The following is a 20,401-nucleotide window of genomic DNA, read 5'->3' as shown; positions in this document are numbered from 1 at the left end:
TTGTTTGGATAAAATTGTAAACTTTTATTTTTAACAATGCATAGCTGTTTAAAAAAAAAGTAAATCAACTTTTTTTTATTATTGTGTCAAAAATCTGAAATTGAAACTCAGAATCAGAAATAAATATATTTATTAATATTGTAATATTTACAATATTTCTGTATCTTAGTTATCAGACACTTGAAAAAGCAAAAAAATCTGTATTGGTCGATCTCATTAGTTTGGTGTTCTAATCTCTGTTATTTTTGTATCATTTAAGCATTGTTAAGTTTATTGCACACTGAGTCCGAAATCTTTGGCCGAAATTTTCGCACGTTAAAAAATAAATACGACCTCACGTTGTGTTAATCACGTTTGCACACTGTCTCCAAAACTTTCGTCCGTCAAAAAAAATTCGGATCAGGTTCGATTTTCTGCGTTTTCTCATCCATAGGAAAGGATGGGGAATACGAAAAAACGGAAAAACACATGCAAAACTTTTGGACTCAGTGTGCAATGACCATTACAGTTGCATCAATGAGCTGTCAAGTGTATGCCATTTTTGTGTTTGCAGTCTTATTTTTTAATATCTTTAGCCTGAACTGACACCGATTTGTCTAGTTATTATTTGACGCTTGTTTAAAAAAAAAAAAAAAAAAATTGTCTACAGCAATGCCATCCCCTATATATTTAGTTGTGTGTGTTTGTGTGGCTGTCGGTCTCACCTCAGTTTGTCAAATGTTCAGGGGTTAAGTGAATATCCCGACCCCTCTGTGTTTTCCTGTTGCTTTCTCTCCTCTGTCCCTGAGCTGTGACCTTTGACTTTTAGGTAATGAGCATTGTGTGTTGAATGATTTCAGGAGGAGCTGTCTGACCTCAGCCAGGGAGGCTCAAAGTCTGTCACTCCCATGTCCACCACGGCCTCAGATCTGGCCCTGGACTCGCACCGAGAGGATGGAGAGGGATTCTGGAAGAACACAGAGGTTCAGGCTGTTCCAGGGACCAGGAGCGTCTCTGCGGGTTAGACACTCTTTTACTGTGCATGGAAAGCGTTACAGCTTTAAACGACTCTAAAATTGCACAGTGTAACTTAAATAGTGCTTCATTCAGTCTTATACACTACCATTCAGAAGTTTAGGGTCGGTAAGATTGTTCTTATGCTCAGTGAGGCTATATTTATTTGATTAAAAATACAGTAAAAACAGCAATATTGTGAAATATATTTACAGTTTAAAAGAACTGTTTTCTATTGTAATATATTTAAAAATGTATTCCTGTGATGTAAAGCTGAATTTTCAGCATCATTACTCCAGTCTTCAGTGTCACATGATCCTTCAGAAATTATTCTGATATGCTGATTTGCTGCTCAAGAAACATTTCTTATTATCAGTGTTGAAAACACTTGTGCTGCTTAATGTGTTTGTGGTAACTGTGATTTTTTTCGGTATTCTTTGATAAATAGAAAGTTCAAACAACGTATTGCAGATCACATTATTTTAAATGATGATAAATATGTAGTTGTCCATTTTGATTATTCAGGTCTGGCTGGTAATGAGGAGAAGTCAGATGTTCAGGCCATTATTGAGTCCACTCCAGAGCTGGACATGGACCTCGGATATAAAGGTTCAAGGTAACCAATGTGCCATAAATCAAACACTGTGTCTAAAACATTTGAATGTGTCTATGATATAATTGATCATTGATATGATATAAGAAATATTGTTTAGGCTTAATAGGATACTCTAAACTGAACTGAGTAACCTCAGTTTTACCCTCTCCTATTAAAGTGTCAGATCCTAAATCCAGTGCTAGCCTATAATTGAATGATGTAACATGCTTGTTGCTGATGTGTTGAAGCACCCCGACCCGAGGGATTGAGAACATGGTGTTCGACCGAAATACAGAGTCTCTCTTTGAAGAAGTGTCGTCAGCAGGCACAGGTTTGATTGGAGATGTGGATGAAGGGGCAGATCTGTTGGGTACGTTTGTTGCTGTTAATTTTCAGATAGTTTTACAGTTTTTTTGTGAGCTTGATCTTTATTAACATCAAAGGAATAGTTCATTCAAAAAATTGATGAGAATTTACTCATCCTTGGGACATCCAAGATGTAGATGAGTTTGTTTCTTCATCAGAACAGATTTGGAGAAATTTTGCATCACATAACTTGCTCACCAGTGGATGCTCTGCAGTGAATGGGTGCCGCCAGAATGAGAGTCCAAACAGCTGATAAAAACATCACAATAATCCACAAGCAATCCACACCACTCCAGTCTTTTAGTGAATATCTGGTGAAGTGAAAAGTTACATGATTGTAAGAAACAAATTCATCATTAAGACGTTTCTAACTTCAAACTGTTGCTTGCAGATAGAGTCCTCTATCATTAGTATTACTTTCTCCAGTGAAAAAATTATCCTGTCTGAATCAGGAGAGAAATATGCACAGATCAAGCACCGTCTACAAGCAAAAACAGTTCAAAACAAATATGTCTGTGACTCTGTGGATTTTGAATGTTATTATGGTATTTTGGCCTCAAGCAATGTTTTAAATTTAAAACGTCTTAATAATGGATTTGTTTCTTACAAACACACAACATACTTTGTGAGATGTTAAATGATGGACTGGAGTCATGTGGATTACTTATGGATTACTGTGATGTTTTTATCAGCTGTTTGGATTCTCCTTCTGACGGCACCCATTCACTGCAGAGCATCCACTGGTGAGCAAGTGATGTAATGATACATTTCTCCAAATCTGTTCTGATGAAGAAACAAACTCATCTACATCTAGGATGTTCTGAGGGTGAGCTCATTTTCAGCTAGTTTTTGTTTTTAAGTGAACTATTCTTATAAATATGTCATTTGCCATCATAATGAGATGAGCTCTGTGATGGTGGCACAGTCCCATGATGCTCTGTTTTGCATGTTGAACTGACCCAGATTTCTCTCTCCATGCCCTTTTGTCCTGTTCTTCCCTCTAACCGCAGTGGAGTACTCTGGTGTGTAAGACATCCTTACTTCTTTCTGTCAGATAATCTTTGCTTGTGTTTCAATTAGCATCATTTTTGTATCTAAATCTTTCATTCGTTCCTCATACTTCTCCATACTTTCCCCTTTAACTGAATCATACAGTAGCAAATAGTGCCAACCGTATGGCAGCAACATGATATGAACACCTACTGTAGCATGATGTAGCACAGAATGGGGTGATAGTGTTAGACTCAAGGCCGCACAGAATCTGCTGACATTTTCACATTTTCTGCACTGATTATGAGATTGATATATCTCACAATTGTTTTTTTTCTTTCGCAGTTCTGACTTTATAACTCGCAATTCTGAGAATTTTTTTCCCCTCAGAACTGGACTTTATAACTCGCAATTGAATATTTATATCTCACAATTCTGAGAAAAAAGTCTAAATTGCATGATATAAACTCTCGTTTGTGAAAAAGAAAGAATTGTGAGGAAAAAGTCAGAATTGTGAGCTATAAACTTGAAATTATGAGAAAAAAGTCTGAATTGCGAGAAAAAAGTCAGAATTGTGAGATACAAACTCGCATTTGCGAAAAAGTCCAAATTGCATGATATAAACTCGCATTTGTGAAAAAAAGTCAGAATTGCGAGATATAAACACATTTGTGAAAAAAAGTCAAAATTGCATGATATAAACTCGCATTTGTGAAAAAAAGTCAGAATTGCGAGATATAAACTCGCATTTGTGAAAAAAAGTCAGAATTGCGAGAAACTCACATTTGGGGAAAAAAGTAAAAATTGCATGATATAAACTCACATTTGTGAAAAAGTCACAATTGCGAGAAAAAAGTCAGAATTGCGACATATAAACTCGAAATTGTGAGAAAAAATTCAGAATTGCAAAAAAAAAAGTCAGAATTGCGACATATAAACTCGAAATTGCGAGAAAAAATTCAGAATTGCAAAAAAAAGTCAGAATTGCGAGATGTAAATTCGCAATTGTGAAAAAGTCAGAATTTTGAGATTAAAAACTCACAATCACCTGATTTTTTATTCAGTTTAAACAGACTGCCCTATATATCTGCTATCTTTTGAAATAGAAATTCATGCATGTTCCAATAGTAATAGTACAATTGATATTCAATGAGATAGATTTAATTCTAATATTTAATTTAATTCAAGTAAAAAATGCTGCAGTCGACTCAAATGTTAATTGTTAATTGTTAAAAAAAAATATTATAATTATCTAAAATTAAAACATACTTCAAAGTAATAATATCATTACTTTAATACTATCAAATTTCTTTTACATATAAAAAATACTGTGAAAACCGTAATAATGTGAGATTTTTTTGCAATTTCTAATAACTCTTTTCTGTTTTAGTATGTTTTAAAATGCAGTTTATTCCTGTGAATAAATTTATTTAATTGCAGTACATTTTTTCAGGATTCTTAGTTGAAAAAAAAGTTCAAAAGAACAGCATTTAATAGTATAGCAGTATATAATAATAATAATAGTAGTAGTAGTAAATAATAAATAATAGTATAATAGTATATAACAGTAATATTGAGCGTCCCCAAAATCATTTTAATAGCTCAAATAGTTTTTATACCCCAGAAAAACGTTTTTTTTAATGTAAAATTGATTGATTTTTTTCAAATCAGCTCGACAACTTCAAACGATCGACTCACATTGCTTTCATATGCAACTTTTAACTACAACATTCCTATTCATAATCATTCTGATAGCACTTGAAGGCAGCATCAATGAAAACACAATGATAGCTTTAGCAATAATTTACAGAGTGCCAAGAAGCTCTTTCAGAAAGGCTATTTGGAAAACAAACGCATGATACTTACTTTGTCTGGAGCTGGCGTTCGTGCACAAAGCGTTGGTATTAATTCCTAAACATATAGGGGACGTTACCGATTTTTTCCTGGATATTTCATTCAAAATGAAATTGAACCACAGTGTCCTCGGCTCAGATGGGGGGAGATTATGGTGACTCCTATGTTCATTAGTGCATCCCAAAACACAACACTTGTAAAGCCTCTTTGGTGCTGACATTGTATATATCTCCATTAATGGCGAACTGCAACTTCTCACTCAGGGCTGTGTCTATGCTTATAGGGCAGCGTCACAAATGGGTGGGACTTTTTCCCCTCAGTGACGTGAACAGAAGGAGAATCTGAAACAGCTCGTTCTGAGAGACTGTTTATGATTTATTGGTTTTATACAAAAATGAGTTGGTGGATTTTTAACATTATGGGCTGGTTGTTTTCACATACTGCGGCCACACAGCTGTGTTCAAACACCTTATAAAAGTGATTTTTGCATAATAGGTCCCCTTTATGTGAACTTGGCACAGATTCTGTGTGGGTCTAGTTATAGCTAATCTGAATGTGGTTGAATAGTCATGCTGATCTGTCAGTGGTCTCTCCACTCTTTCCAGCATCTCTTGGTTTTTCTGTGACCTGTTAACTCTCACCTCACAGCTGTCCATTCCTGTTTCACTCTCCATGTGTCTGTCTCTCTGTCGAACACCCGCAGTGCATGCGCTTTCACACCCGATTCTGTCCGGTAAGACCATTCATACCTGTCTAACCTGAAAACACAGGGCACATCAAACTCATCTTCAACGTTTTGAATCTTTAAATAGTGTTTTTATCATCACATTATTGCTTTTGTTATCATCAGTTTGCCTCGGCTGTACTGTTATTAGAGATTTTTGTGATGTATTTTGCAGGCATGGGTCGTGAGGTGGAGAATCTCATTCAGGAAAATGTGAAGTTGCTTGAGACAAAGTGAGTAATATAGTAACTCTTTACAGTTTATTTACTGTTTTCTGTTGCTTTGTTGTTGACAGCGCATTGTTTGTGTGCACAGAAATGCATTGAACGTGGTGAAGAACGATCTGATCGCTCGTGTGGACGAGCTCTCCTGCGAGAAGGAGGTTGTTCAGGGGGAGCTGGATGCGGTTTTGCAGGCCAAAACCAAACTAGAGGACAAAAACAAGGAGCTGGAGGAGGAACTCAAAAAGTGAGTCATTGTTTCGACCAAATAATACAAAAACGCCTGAGGGATGCATTCATATGCAGTTGTTAAGGGTCTAGTTTTCTTGCGTTAGTAGCCGAATTTTAAAATAAATCAAACATGACATATTTAAGTTAGTAGCCACAGGTGGTTTATCACATTAATGTGCGTCTTTTTCATGAGAAGCTATTTGGACTGTGTAAATAAATGTGTAACTAGATTGTACAATTGCACTGAAAATGAGGCACTCATAAGAATATTTCATAACACAGAGTGAAAACAGAGGCAGAGGTGGCCAAACAGAACAATAATAAAGATGAAGATGAGGTAAGTATTAATATTTGAATATCACAATAAATATAAGAGTCAGTGAGATTAATACTATATAAAATTAATACATTTAAATACAGCAAGGATGCATTAAATTGATCAGATTGAAAGTGCTTTAATTTATATTGTTACAAAAGACATTTGTTTTGTTCAAATAAATGCTGTTCTTTTAAAGGGGTCATATGATGCGATTTCTTGTTTTTCCTTTTCTTTAGTGTGTTATGTAGCTGTTTGTGCATGTATACGATCTACAGAGTTACAAAGCTCAAAGTGTCCCACAAAAGGATTTATTCTATCTAAAAGAGAAGGCTGATCCAGACCGGGCTGAAACGCCTCATTAAAACACACCCCCACATGTCTACGTCATGAAATATTTGTGTAATGCCGCCCAAATGTTCACATGGTTTCAGTAACCGCAGTAGTGTTGATGCAGCCATGTCAGGGAGACGATGTGTGTTTCTATGTGAAAGCAAAAGCACTTTATTTGGCCTTCCAAAAGTAGATGCAATTAGGGGTGGCTCCATACCACTTTTTCAGAACCGATCCCGATCCGATACCAAGAATTCTGAGTATCTGCCGATACCGATATCGATTCAATACCAGCACAGTTCTTTTAATCGTTGAATTCTTATGCCTCAATGTGTGTTGACCTGATCTTGACTTTTTTGTGTTACACACAATCTACTAAATATAGACAACTTTATTGTATATATAATTATAATCTATGACAAAAATACTATTATAAACTAGATTAGTGGATAATTCAGTAGCAACAGTTACTCTAGAAAAATCATGAGTGCACAATTTTATAAAATCTAAAATTAGTGGGAAAAAATATTATTTAGTGGGGAACAAGTAAAAGTGAATAAGTGTAGGACTAAATTTAAAATGATAATGTAAAATGATATACATTGCTCTTTGTATTGTTGTAAAATACATTCATGAAAAAAAGTAAAATATTTATATATAAATATATATACACTGTAATATTAAAATACATTTCTTTTAAATGTATAGCATAGTAATGAGGCAGAAATATAAGTTAGATAAGACGAACAAGAAAGGCTATTAATAATCTTTTATTGTGCAAAAGTATTATGATACGAAAGGCTACAAATACAGAGCGGCACAAAGTGCTTTTGTGCAACCCATGCGCAGAATGATGCGCTTGAAGCAGCACAGAGTCACAGCGTGCAGCGCTCCGCGTAAAAATAGTTCAAAGCACAAAGTGAAGAGATATTAATGCGTAGCGTATTAAATCTGTGCGATAGTTTGAGCCTTTTCTTTTAACAGTTTTAAATTTCAGTTACTGTGCTCATTAAGAACATAGTGCTCTCTAGTCCAGTTTGAACGCTGAATGGAGGATGACAGACAGCCGCAGCGGAGAGAAGATTTTACGGCAACTTAACTTCGATATTCATCTGTACCTCACAGTAAACTATGTAACGGCTTCAGAACACTTGAAATATAGTGCACGGAAACTTTATGGTGTTTTATAATGTGTTTGTGGTTTTTGTGGGGCTTAAGAATAACACAATAGCATACGCACAATATCGGATTTGGATCAGCCTTGTCTGACCGAGACCTGATCTGGCAGAAAATGACCGTATCCGAGCGATACCGATATATCGGATCAGTGCACCCCTAGATGCAATTAGGAATCTTTGTTAACATTTGTTTACAACAGAACAGCACAACCCAAATTTTAGAATTTGTGCAATGGATTTTATGGACGACCGTTTTGTGAACCTAGGAGAGTATAAGGCTGGTTGTGCACAAAGGCTATTTCTAAAAAAAAAAAAAAGAGTAAATTCCGACTTTGCCATGACAATCTGGCGCTTCTGAATCAGCGACTGTAAGTATGTTTTGTTATTAGTTTAAGTATTTGCTATTGACTGTTCAAATGCAGAGTTTTGCGCAAGTGTAGAGTAATGCATTGTGTGCATGTGTGTGTGTGTGTGTGAGAGAGAGAGAGAGAGAGAGACAGGGTCACATCACAGGGGAGTCAGTTGTCTTAATCGCGGCTTGTGTACTGCAAATACATACGAGCATCATCACTGTCTGTCACACGACTCTGTTCCCCTCTCGAGTTCAAGTATATATCGCTGCAGCCCGGAGACCTCCAAGTGGGAGGGACTTATGCCACAAGAAGATTTTACGGCAACTTAACTTCGATATTCATCTGTACCTCACATTAAACTATGTAACGGCTTCAGAACACTTGAAATATAGTGCACGGAAACTTTATGGGGTTTTATAATGTGTTTGTGGCTTTTGTGGGGCTTAACAATAACACAATAGCATACGCACAATATCGGATTTGGATCAGCAGAAAATGATCGTATCAGAGTGATACCGATACTGGATATCGGATCAGTGCACCCCTAGATGCAATTAGGAATCATTGTTAAGATTTGTTTACAACCGAACAGCACAACCCAAATTTTAGAATTTGTGCAATGGATTTTATGGACGACCGTTTTGTGAACCTAGGAGAGTATAAGGCTGGCTGTGCACAAAGGCTATTTCTACAAAAAAAAAAAAAAAAGGGTAAATTCCGACTTTGCCATGACAATCTGGCGCTTCTGAATCAGCGACTGTAAGTATGTTTTGTTATTAGTTTAAGTATTTGCTATTGACTGTTCAAATGCGGAGTTTTGCGCAAGTGTAGAGTAACGCGTTGTGTGCGTGTGTGTGTGTGTGTGTGAGAGAGAGAGACAGGGTCACATCACAGTGGAGTCAGTCAACGCGGCTTGTGTACTGCAAATACATACGAGCATCATCACTGTGTCTGTCACACGACTCTGTTCCCCTCTCGAGTTCAAGTATATATCGCTGCAGCCCGGAGACCTCCAAGTGGGAGGGACTTATGCCGCAAGTGGGTTGGGACAGCTCCAAGAGGGAGGGTAGGTTTAGGGTTGGGTTTGGTGTAGGGCATATTAACAAGGCCCAACCCATTTGGAGCTGACTCCGACCTCCGTTTATACCCATCTCCTCGGGTTTGAACTGATGGTAACACTAACGACATTATTTACTGTCTTTATACTGAATTTGAAAGCTGAAGCTCCCGATTATGGAAAGGGCGTTACATTTCCGACGCATGCTTGTGGTGTTCGGCCAATCACAATGCACTGGGTCAGTTGGCCAATCAGAGCAGACTGCACTTGTTGGAAGGAGGGGCTTTGTAGAAAACAAAGCGTTTGAGAGAGGCGGGGCATAAAGGACCTACAATAATGGACAGTATTTGAAAAATAATGAAAAATAATTTTTTGAACATTAAAGCATGTCAACATATTCTGTTACACCAAACACACAAAATAGCATCATATGACCCCTTTAAACTTTCTATTCATCAAAGAATCTTGAAAAAAATATATGATTTTTCACAAAAAAGCAGCACAACTGTTTCCAACATTAATAATAATAAGAAATGATTCATGAGCAGCAAATTTAGAATGATTTCTGAAGGATCATGTGACTGAAGACTGGAGTAATGATCGCAGGAGTATTACTGTTTTTACTGTAGGGACTTCTTTCAAAAACACTAGAAAAATCTTAAACTTTTAAACAGGTCTTCTGAAGCCATGTGATAGCTTTGTGGGAAGCTGTTTGCAACAGTAAATGTTGCCCTTACTCTCCAATACATTCTTAGGTGAACTATTCGTTTTCTAGTTCAAGTTCACCATATTACATTATTTGATTTAAAACAACATTCATTGACTAATACATGTTAAAATAATAATTGTTATGCCCAAATGGTGAACAGTATGTAACTCCGTGTCACCTTTCGTTGGGTGTCCGCAGAGCGATGTGCCCACAGCTCAGAGGAGGAGGTTCACGAGGGTGGAGATGGCTCGAGTCCTGATGGAGCGAAACCAGTACAAAGAGAGACTGATGGAGCTGCAGGAGGCCATCAGGTGGACGGAAATGATCCGGTAAACATTTCACTGTAACACAGTACTGTAAAGAAAGTATAGCTCTAATTTGCTCTATAGTCCAAAATAGAAAACAGAATCTCTTTTCTATCCTTTTTTAATTTCAGATTGTTATGAGCTTTTATTTATTTTTTTAATTTTTTCTAGGTCCAGAATTATAATATAATTGTTAGTGCAGCAGCCACGCAAATCACATTTTTAATGACGATGTTACTGTTTGTTCATTTTTTCAGTGTCTGATCAGACCATCTTTTTTACGCTCAGCTTGAGCTCTGTTCTCAAACTAATTGTCCAAGAAAGTAGGCCAGTTTTTCTGGCTCTTGAACAAAAACCCCACACCGCCACATGGAGACTGTCTGCTTGCTCTCGGCTCTCCTACAGTGATGTGTCTTCTTTTTCCACAGAGCTTCAAGGGAAAACTCTGAAGTTGCAGAGAAGAAGAGGTCAAGCATCAGACAATTGTAAGACCTCATCTCAACTGCTAGTCACACAGATCACAAATGTGAGCTCGGGCTCTTCACACCCGTCTTTGTCTATGGCCTGTTTCAGCTTCAGTCGCCTGTTCAGTTCCTCCAGTTCCTTAACGTCCAGCAACACAGCGAGAGGTTTACCGTCCAACGTCAAGTACAACACACCCAGCATCATGAAAAAGAGCAACACCTTCTCCCAGTTCCCAAGAGAAAAGACAAAAGCGTTCGACTTCCTCAAAGAAGAGTAACTCTTCTATTCAACCTTGTCAAACATATTAAGTTTTTAAGTAAAATACAATTCAGGATGCTATTTTTTATATGTGGCAAACCAATACAGCAACAAAGATGTAGTGAAACCAAAATGTCCTTAAAATCAGAAACTGATTTACATTTACAAGAAATGCATGTATTGTATTTTTCACATACAGTGTTTTGGTATCAAGACCCACCAGTTGAAATCCATGTAAATCCAGAATATGAAGATATTCTTGTCTGGCATCACACAGAACACTAAAGTGTTAATTAACAGTACATTATTCATCATGCGTCCCCTCATCACTTTTTTCTTGGCTTTTCCATCAGGGTGGACTCGAGTGGTTCTCTGTCCCGCCGGGAGCAGAAGCGCGCTCAATACGAGCATGTGAAAGCCCACGTGCAGAAGGAGGACGGCAGGGTTACAGCACATGGCTGGAGTCTCCCTGGAAAATACAAGGCAATTCAATGCAATGCAATATTTTACATTTAATTAAATTTTATTGTTTTTTTATTTTATTTTACTGTTTATTTTATCCAGTATTATAATATATTTATTAGTACAGCAGCCAAGCAAATCACAATGCTGTTATGTGCATATGATTATACATAATACAAAGAATTGTATTTTATTTAATTTAATTTTATATTATAGGTTCAGTCTTACTATATATTTATTAGTACAGCAGGCAGCTAAGCAAACCGCAGTGCTACTGTTTTGTGTTTTTCTTTTTCTTTTTTATTTCTACCATCTTCAGTACCTGATCAGACCATCTTTTTTATGTTCAGCTTGAGCTCTGTTCTCAAACTAATTGTCCAAGAAAGTAGGCCAGTTTTTCTGGCTAGGTTACAAAACAAGAACCACACACCTTTTTTGTTTTATTATTTACACATTTTCTACTTACATTTTTGTAAAATATCTCTAATTGTCCTGTAACATTTTATTACTTTTTTTTTGTTTGTTTTACTTTATTTTATTAATTCCACGTTTTCTGCTGATCTTTTTTGTAAATTATCTATACTTGTACTGTAATCTATACTTTTTGAAAAAGTGTAATGCATTCATTTATTTTTGTTTTATTTTATTTTACTTTGCTGTTTGATTTTATTATATTATTATTTATTTTTCTTTATTCCATATTTTCAAATTGTCCTATTATCTTGCACATCTTAACAATGCAACACTATATTTTATTAATTCCACATTTTCTACTTTTAATAAAAATCAGCTATAATTGTGCTGTTATCCTGTTCTTTTTAGGTTGCCAATAGTGGCTATGCAGAGAACAAAATAAACCTTCCTGTTCCTGTGTGTCTCAGGCCACTAGAGCAGAAAGATGCTTCTATGAAGGTGAAGAAAGATAATTGAAATCCAGTTTTGATTCTATACTTTAGTAATTCTGTTTGTTAAGAAAATACGAAATACGTTTATGAAGTCTCAGTCGATATTACTATGTCAGCCTCTAATATTTCTCCTGATTCCCCCTGCGCAGCTCCTGTGTGCAGCTGGAGTGAACCTGTCAGGTGGACGCTTATGTGAGGGAAGCTCTGGTATTTCTGGTGAGGAGTCTGCGGTGGAGACAGACGCCTCCAAACAGAGGAAAGGCTCCCAGAGCAGCCTAGATCAGTTAGAGCAGGAACCTAAGGTAAAAGATTTCCACAGTCATATTGTGGAAAACATGGACTTGTTTGAAGTAAAAGATTTGATGTAGAAAGTAGACATATTTTAACACACAGTCATATGTACTGTATGAGCTCATTAACATATGACCCCCGATATTTACATACCCTGTTCAGTATTTAAAACCTCGGAACTTGTTTGAAATGTGAAGAAACTAGGAAATCATAATACATTTCATTTACATATAGAAGCCATATACATTCAGAAAGGCACAGACCTATAAATGAGAGAGAGTGTGCAAAATTGTCATAAAAACGACATGACTGGTTTTGATGTGAGAAATCTTGACTAACATTGTAAGTGGACTTTCACAAAACAAAAAGCTAAAAAAGTGGTCGTTTAAACTAGGTATTTAGGCTTGGATTCTCATGAGAGAGTCATTGTGATGTATAAAAATGGATCAGACATGCATACCTCTAAAAACTTTCATATGCAGCATTGACAGTGTTGGTTGTTCATGCAGTGATATTGTGTGTTTGTTGACAGGAGCGGGAGCAGACGGTGCATGTGGAGATGTCCAGTCGCGTTTGGATCTGTACGAGCACACACTCCTCCACAAAGGTGATGATCATGGATGTGACGCAGCCCGACAACCTGCTGGACAGCTTCTACGTCTGTAACTCATGTGTGCTGTGCATCGTCAGTGTACCAGGTCAGAAATGTACACCCTTCGTAACAGTAATCTCTCACTTCATCTTTTTCATGTTTCTTTCAGTCACGGGCATAAATAGTTTATCATTACATTTTGATAAACTAATACAAAATGCAGTTATTACAGATTATTGATATCTTTAGAACTCTGTGATTTGGCCAAAAAATTATATTGTGATTATTTTGTCATACATTCTGATTGTGATTTGAGCCGCGTTATGATAAACATTTCATGAAAACATCTTTATATTGATGCTGCTAAGACATCCAGGCAAAAAGAACAGAGAACACACTTTGATTTTAGTAGAAATAGTTACTCTGTTTTTAATCTTTATAGGAACCAACTCAAACCAAACTAGTGTCTAAACTTAATGGAGTAAAAAGTCTCTTTGCGTTGATTTTGTATGTTGACATATGGCTCAAAACTCATTTTAGTTTACTTTTTTAGGAAACCAATCAATAAAAAAATGTTATTTTCATTGTGACTCATTAAGACTTTTTATAATATATTTGACTAATTAATAATTAAAACAAATATATTACTATTGTAATAATGAATTTTACTGAAAACAATTATATTAATAATTTCATTTACTACAATAGTAAAACTACGATGCTAATATTTTTGTTTCTTTATTTCTTCACTTCCCAGCATTAAAATCATCTTTCTGTCAGAAAACTGCAAAATAAAAGTAAAAAGTAAAATTATGTTTAGTTGACCACAGGTTTAAAAACATTTCTCATTTCAATATCTGGTGAAATACTGTAACTTAGTAAAAAAAAATTAAATACATTGTACATTATGCAAATGTGAAAATAAATCTGGTGCATGTTGCGTTCCTAGACGATTAATTGTGCAGCTGTACATTGCATTACACAAAATTTCAAGAAAAATCACTAGATAATCTAATGCCTGTTGTTTAATATGTAAAGCTGCAGTCCGTAACTTTTTTGGGTTAAAAATGATCCGAAATCAATATTTGAGCAAGTACATAACCAGCCAGTGTTCAAAACTGTCGCCTTACTTTAGCCCGATTCACAACGGTTAGCTTATAATAATGTTTTCTAATTTGAGTGGTATTGAGCGCATAACTTTACGTCATGTCTGTAAACATGAAGTTATCCTGGCTACTAGGCTATCGCACGTGAGGATCCTGCAGGTGACGGAGCGTTTATAGCCTTTTCTCACAGAAGCTAGAATAATTAAATTTAGCGTTTTGATGGCGGATTGTGATCCAGAAAGGATTATGTGTTTATGAAACGCATGTGAATGAAATTAAATTATATTCCAGTTTTAAATGTGCTTCTGATTACAGATAGCCTGGGATTACACAAGATTTGTATTTTAAAGAAAACCAGTTCGAAGGGAGCATAGTTTGCATTTTGGGTTAAAAGAATTTCTTAATATGAAATTCGAATGGAATGACAATTAGAGATTAGACTGTACAGAAATTGAAATCTACACGCTAATACACACTATACTCAGTCATGCACTGCTGATGCTGTTAACTTTAAAAATGTGAGAATAAAGTGTTACAATAATAATAATTTGCACGGTTAGATGTGATATGAGCTAACCGATCGTTAGATTTATTCACCACTGGTAGTGCGATTTATGGTAATGCTTTTTTCCTCAGTTGGTCAGAACAAACGTGGCAGACTTGTTACTTACTTGTTCAGATGACAATATACAGTGAAAATTCTTATTTGGGTCATATATTCCAAGATATTCTGGAGCACATCTCATGCAAGGAAGATTATTCCGCAAGCAGCTGCAATTCCAGGTTTTCAAACAGAGATGGCGACAAAGAGGCAAAATTTACGGACTGCAGCTTTAATTTGGAACATATTCATTGTAGATCATTGTTAATGATTCTGTGACAAATGGCACTAGATAGTGCTTTAGACTGAGACACCAGAGATACATAGAACACAATATTTTTGTTTCATTTGAAATTTAAATGATCAAGATGAATTTCTGTAATTAAGTGCATCTGTTTTGTTGCTTGCAAATCCAATAGCCTCTATAAATGTACACTTGCCTTTGTTGTCACATGTTGGGGTTGAGCGTCTTGGTATCAAATGGAAATGGGAGTGGAGAAATACTTCACATCATTAATGCAATTCACTTTTAGGAAACTAATGACGCAATGGCATTAAATATAAATGATCCCAGTAATGTTGTTTATGTATTTTATTGTGGTTTCCAGGAGTCTTGGAGACAGACTATCCTGCAGGGGAGGAGATTCCTCAGGACCTGGAGGCGGGGCCAGACGCTTTATTGGCCAGCAGCAGCTCTCAGGGCAGTGAGGGTGCGTTGAGTGACGTGTCAGCAGTGGGCTGCAGTGTTGAAGAGTCCAGCACAGGATCTCAGACGGGCAGCACAGGGGCCAACGAACAGTCAGCAGAACAGAGTCCAGCCAGAGGAAGTGGTAAGAACTGTCTTAAAGGTCAGTGAGGTCATGTAATTTTAACAGCTCTTTATAGAAGCAGACTCTGAATTTAGTTTGGATGAGATATTTGAAGTTTAACTTCTGATCGGTTAAATAATAGTCAGAAAGATTGAATTTGAATGAAATGGAACAGTTTACTGAACCTTTAGACAAAATCTAAAAAAAGTTTGCATATGTTTTTGTTGAGTATCATATTTAAAATATCAGGCTTTTATGACTCAAATAGTATAATATAGTGAGAATATGGATCTCATACTTGAGTTGAAAAAAATAATAAAAACTTCATATTCAGAGACCCAAACTGAGCAAAAAAATGCACTCAGTACAGTTGATTTATTTATTGTCAAAAAGTAAAATTCAATTTTGCAGTAAATGCATATAAATGTCAGTTGTCACTATTTATCTTCCATATGTCTAAGTAAGATGCTTAGTTTAATGATCAAAGCTCTGTAGTTTTTATTGTGAGAGCATTAAATATAAGGTTATGCAATAAAGTGATGATTGAGAGAATAATAAACATTAATAAAATAATAAAAAGCCTGATGTATCATAATTGATACTCACATTTTTCATGATTTTTCTAAAGTTGCTTCAGTCTGTTAAGCATTCATCTTGAAATTTTACAAACAACTAAATAATATTTATTAACGTTTACTTTATAAAAATCAGTAAAAATTCAGTAAAGAAATCAGTAAAGATGTGAACCATAACAATGGATGGTTTTAGATTACTGATGCTAAAAGGCCTTTTAATTGGTAAGTATAAACTATCAATCAGATAACAGTGTACACGTTTTGGTCATATTGATTGCTTAAAGGCTCTAGAAATTTGCTTATCAAATATGACATAGTAGGCTTTATAGGGTTAAGAGTAAACGTGACAGAAGTCTCTCTGTCATAGATCTCTCCAGAGCTCCCAGTGAAGACGGGCTCCCTGCAGCAGAGGAAGCTATGGAAGCCACAGAGGAAGAGCAGGAGAGCCCAGGACAGGACACCAGTCAGCCAGGAATCTACACGGAGCACGTGTTTACAGACCCGCTGGGAACAGAGCCTTCTGGGACTTCAACAGGCAACTATAACCAGAGGTGAGCCGGGCACAGTATCTTTATCACTGCTGATTTATATCCAGATGTGGATGGGAACTCATCCTTGGTTGGGTTCCTTGTCAGGGAGTCCGATCAGGACAGGGATGATACGGCCTCAGCAGGTGGAAAGACGAATCTGGCAAAAGAAGAGATCCAGCGGATGAGCAGCGCGCTGCCCACCATGTGGCTGGGGGCTCAGAACGGCTGGTGAGATGCACGCACACATATACACAAACATAAAACAGCATCTGGCCTAACGTGCAATATAAGTGCGTTTCCTTTATGGCAACTTTGTTAAACACCATAATTTATGAACGGAAATAGTTCTGTCAGGGATAGTAGTAAATTTTTTTTATTATATATATATTTGCCATACTGTCTTTCGATCTCTGTTTCACAACCTGTGTTTCCTGGAGTATTTTTGTTGAAATTTGTGGTCAAATAGGGCCCTATGTTTTCCATGGTGCAGAAAACTATGATAGAATTGCGGAATTCACTCATTAAAATGGAATTTACTGTATAACTCAGAATGTCACAGAATCCAGCAAATTAAAAATGTAGAGCTGCACAATTAATCAAATTTAAATTGCGATATAAACTAATTTCTGACTTCAGTTAAATGTGCAGTCTGCCCGTTCTGTGTATCTCTGTGAGAATGAGCAGCACAGTTTCATTTACTAAGGAACTTCATCTCGAGACCTGCTCTGAGTGTCACTTCACCAGAATTTCATTTTGATTATTGTCAAATACATACAGAAACTGATCTGACGTCTTCACTACAAACTGCCAAATTAAAAGCTTGATTAAAACTTGAAGAATTTGACAAATATTATAACTTTTTTTTTTTTTTACAGTAAAATGTACTTCCCAACTTTAACAATAATAATAATAAAACAATTCATTAAAATGTTTTTTTTAAAGAACTTCCCCCAATCAAGACATTTTCTCATTTGTATTTAAATTTATAAAGAACATCTTATTGTCAGAGAGTTTCAGTCACCACAGTCACTGCAGTCATCAGCACCCACGTTTACAAGATCACAATCACCTGCGTTCTGATTCCCCGCACCTGCTGCAGCTAATCAAGCTCCACTCTATCTGCACACTCTCCTTCCTCGTCTGGTCTACCGTTCACATTACTGAACCAAGCCAGACCCCATTGATACTTACCTGTGTGTTTCCCCTACCTTAGTCGTTCCTGTGATCTCCACTGTTGCTGCCGTTTCCCATAGTTCCTTCGATTGAAAGGACAGTTACTGCCAACAAAGCCATCCGGATCCACTCTGACTGTGTTCTATTCACCCACCGTCACCATCAGTTTCTCTCCTCTGTGTCTTACCAATAAATGCCCCTGTTTGACCAATTACCTCTGTGTCTCCTAGCCTGTATCGAGACAGAAGACCGGACCAGGACCGTACGCGTGTCATGGAGCCCCGGCTGCCCGCGGCTGTTGACACGCTGGAGGAATTGGTCAATACCCTCCGAGCCTCCCTCCTGCCGGCTCCAGCTCTGGCACCTGCCTCTGTAAGTCCCATGGCCATCCCTGCTTCCTACGTGGGTGATGCAGCTGGGTGTGGCGGCTTTCTGCTCCAAGTCTCCCTCTTCATTGAGATGCAGCCACAGAAGTTCACCACCGAGCGATCGAAGATAGCTTTTCTCATCTCCCTGCTAAGTGGCAAGGCGTTGCTGTGGGCAAAGGCGATCTGGGATGCCCAGAGTGTTATTATTAATTCCTATGAAGCCTTCTCCAACCATTTCAAGGAGGTCTTTGGGGTCGCTGTGGGACAGCTGTCCGTGCAAGATCGACTCCTGCGATTACGTCAAAGGGAGTCCTCCATTGACGACTACACTCTGGAGTTCCGCACGCTTGCTGCCACCAGCGGATGGAATGAGGCCGCGCTGCTGAGTGCATATCGTCTGGGGTTGAATTCCCGTCTTCGCACCCAGATGGCGATCTACGACGACAACGTGGGATTGGAAAGCTTCATGCAGCGCGCCTCCCGCATTTTGCAACGCCTCACTGCCTGTTACAAGGACGCAGCCGCACACCAGCTGGCCTCACCCGCCTCCGGGCCTCCAGTACCAGAACCAATGCAAGTGGACTCCGCTCGTCTTTCACGCACGGAGCGTGCTTGCTGCCTCGCGGTCGGACTGTCTGTACTGTGCTTCCCCGGATCATTTCATTAGGAACTGCCCCATGAGACCTCCATGCCCAGCGGTGAGTACACTTCAACTTGAACCCGATGTTTCCACATTATCCTTACTGCCAGTGCAACTACTCACCCCAGAATCCTCTGTTTCAGTCTCCACCCTTGTCGACTCGGGCTCCTCTGGGAACTTCTTATCTCAAGCCCTCCTAATCAGGCTTAACCTGCCTCGTAAGCGGCAGCCCCGGGAGCCCCGAGTCGAAACCATTCAGGGAAAACCGCTCGGGCGTGGAAGGGTTAATTATCGAGCTCCCCCTCTAAAGCTCTGAGTCGGATGTCTGCACGAAGAAACCATTTCATTTCTGGTACTGGAGGGATCCACGGTGTATATCATCCTGGGATGCCCCTGGCTCAACCAACATTCTCCAGTGGTCAGATGGGATCCTTGTGAAGTCACTCACTGGAGTGAGACCTGTTTCCAGAACTGTCTGTCCTCGATTCCTAAGCCACCCAAGAAATCCTCACATATCCAAATGTGTTCCACCCTCGTCGAAAGCCCTGAGCCTCAGGTGAAGTGTACGATCCCATCTGACTACCAGGCATTCCAGGATGTGTTCAGTAAGCAGGCAGCCACCCGCTTTGCACCGCATTGGCCATGTGACTGTGCCATAGACCTGCTGCCTGGAGCTAAACTTTACCCTTTAGAGTTTACCCTTTGTCCATCCCGGAGCGCAAGGCAATGGAGGACTACATCAAGGAGGCTCTTCAACAGAGATTCATCCGGCCATCTACATCACCTGCCGCCTCAAGCTTCTTCGTGGGCAGAAAGGACGGAGGCTTGAGGCCATGCATTGATTACCGAGCCCGGAACTCACAGACAGTGAAGCTGCCTTATCCACTTCCCCTGGTCCCAGCCGCCCTGGAGGAACTCCGTGGGGCCCGCATTTTCTCCAAACTGGACCTGCGGAGTGCGTATAACCTCGTGCGTATCCGGGCGGGCGATGAGTGGAAGATGGCATTCATCACACCCTCAGGCCATTACGAATATCGGGTCATATCGGGTCCTTTCCAACTCATTGTCCGTCTTCCAGTGCTTCATGAATGAGGTGTTCCGGGAGTTCCTCCTTCAGTTCGTGATTGTCTACATTGACGACATCCATATATACTCCCGGAACTTGGCCGAACATCGCCAGCACGTGACACAGGTCCTTCAGTGGCTCAGAGTTCATCATCTATATCTGAAGTTGGAAAAATGTGAGTTCCTTCACTCCACAGTGCAGTTGCTCGGATACAACATCAGCCCCGACGGGATCATATGGACCAGGGGAAGGTTAATGCCATTCAGGAGTGGCCTCTTCCACAGTCAGTGAAGGAACTGCAGCAATTCCTAGGATTTGCCAACTTCTATAGACGG

General features: G+C 38.4%; 1 protein-coding gene across 1 annotated transcript in view; it reads left to right on the top strand.

Moving 5' to 3' along the window:
- Nucleotides 1-20,401, top strand: part of LOC306868074 (C-Jun-amino-terminal kinase-interacting protein 4-like) — a gene marked incomplete at both ends in the record, with an annotated part of 70,680 nt that overhangs the window by 17,492 nt on the left and 32,787 nt on the right. Inside the window, 18 exons of the mRNA XM_079414067.1 lie at nucleotides 840-999; nucleotides 1,519-1,609; nucleotides 1,837-1,958; nucleotides 2,965-2,976; nucleotides 5,502-5,531; nucleotides 5,698-5,755; nucleotides 5,838-5,990; nucleotides 6,257-6,311; nucleotides 10,119-10,249; nucleotides 10,654-10,710; nucleotides 10,799-10,963; nucleotides 11,302-11,431; nucleotides 12,233-12,322; nucleotides 12,465-12,617; nucleotides 13,139-13,304; nucleotides 15,514-15,735; nucleotides 16,657-16,840; nucleotides 16,925-17,047. Coding sequence (XP_079270193.1) covers nucleotides 840-999; nucleotides 1,519-1,609; nucleotides 1,837-1,958; nucleotides 2,965-2,976; nucleotides 5,502-5,531; nucleotides 5,698-5,755; nucleotides 5,838-5,990; nucleotides 6,257-6,311; nucleotides 10,119-10,249; nucleotides 10,654-10,710; nucleotides 10,799-10,963; nucleotides 11,302-11,431; nucleotides 12,233-12,322; nucleotides 12,465-12,617; nucleotides 13,139-13,304; nucleotides 15,514-15,735; nucleotides 16,657-16,840; nucleotides 16,925-17,047 — 2,102 coding nt within the window. The remainder of the gene's footprint in view (nucleotides 1-839; nucleotides 1,000-1,518; nucleotides 1,610-1,836; nucleotides 1,959-2,964; nucleotides 2,977-5,501; nucleotides 5,532-5,697; nucleotides 5,756-5,837; nucleotides 5,991-6,256; nucleotides 6,312-10,118; nucleotides 10,250-10,653; nucleotides 10,711-10,798; nucleotides 10,964-11,301; nucleotides 11,432-12,232; nucleotides 12,323-12,464; nucleotides 12,618-13,138; nucleotides 13,305-15,513; nucleotides 15,736-16,656; nucleotides 16,841-16,924; nucleotides 17,048-20,401) is intronic.

This window comes from Barbus barbus (assembly GCF_936440315.1).
Source record: "Barbus barbus genome assembly, chromosome: 4".
In the NCBI taxonomy this organism is placed as follows: Eukaryota; Metazoa; Chordata; class Actinopteri; order Cypriniformes; family Cyprinidae; genus Barbus; species Barbus barbus.
The sequence above is the reverse complement of the archived record's forward strand: the minus strand, read 5'-3'. Positions and strand labels throughout refer to the sequence as shown.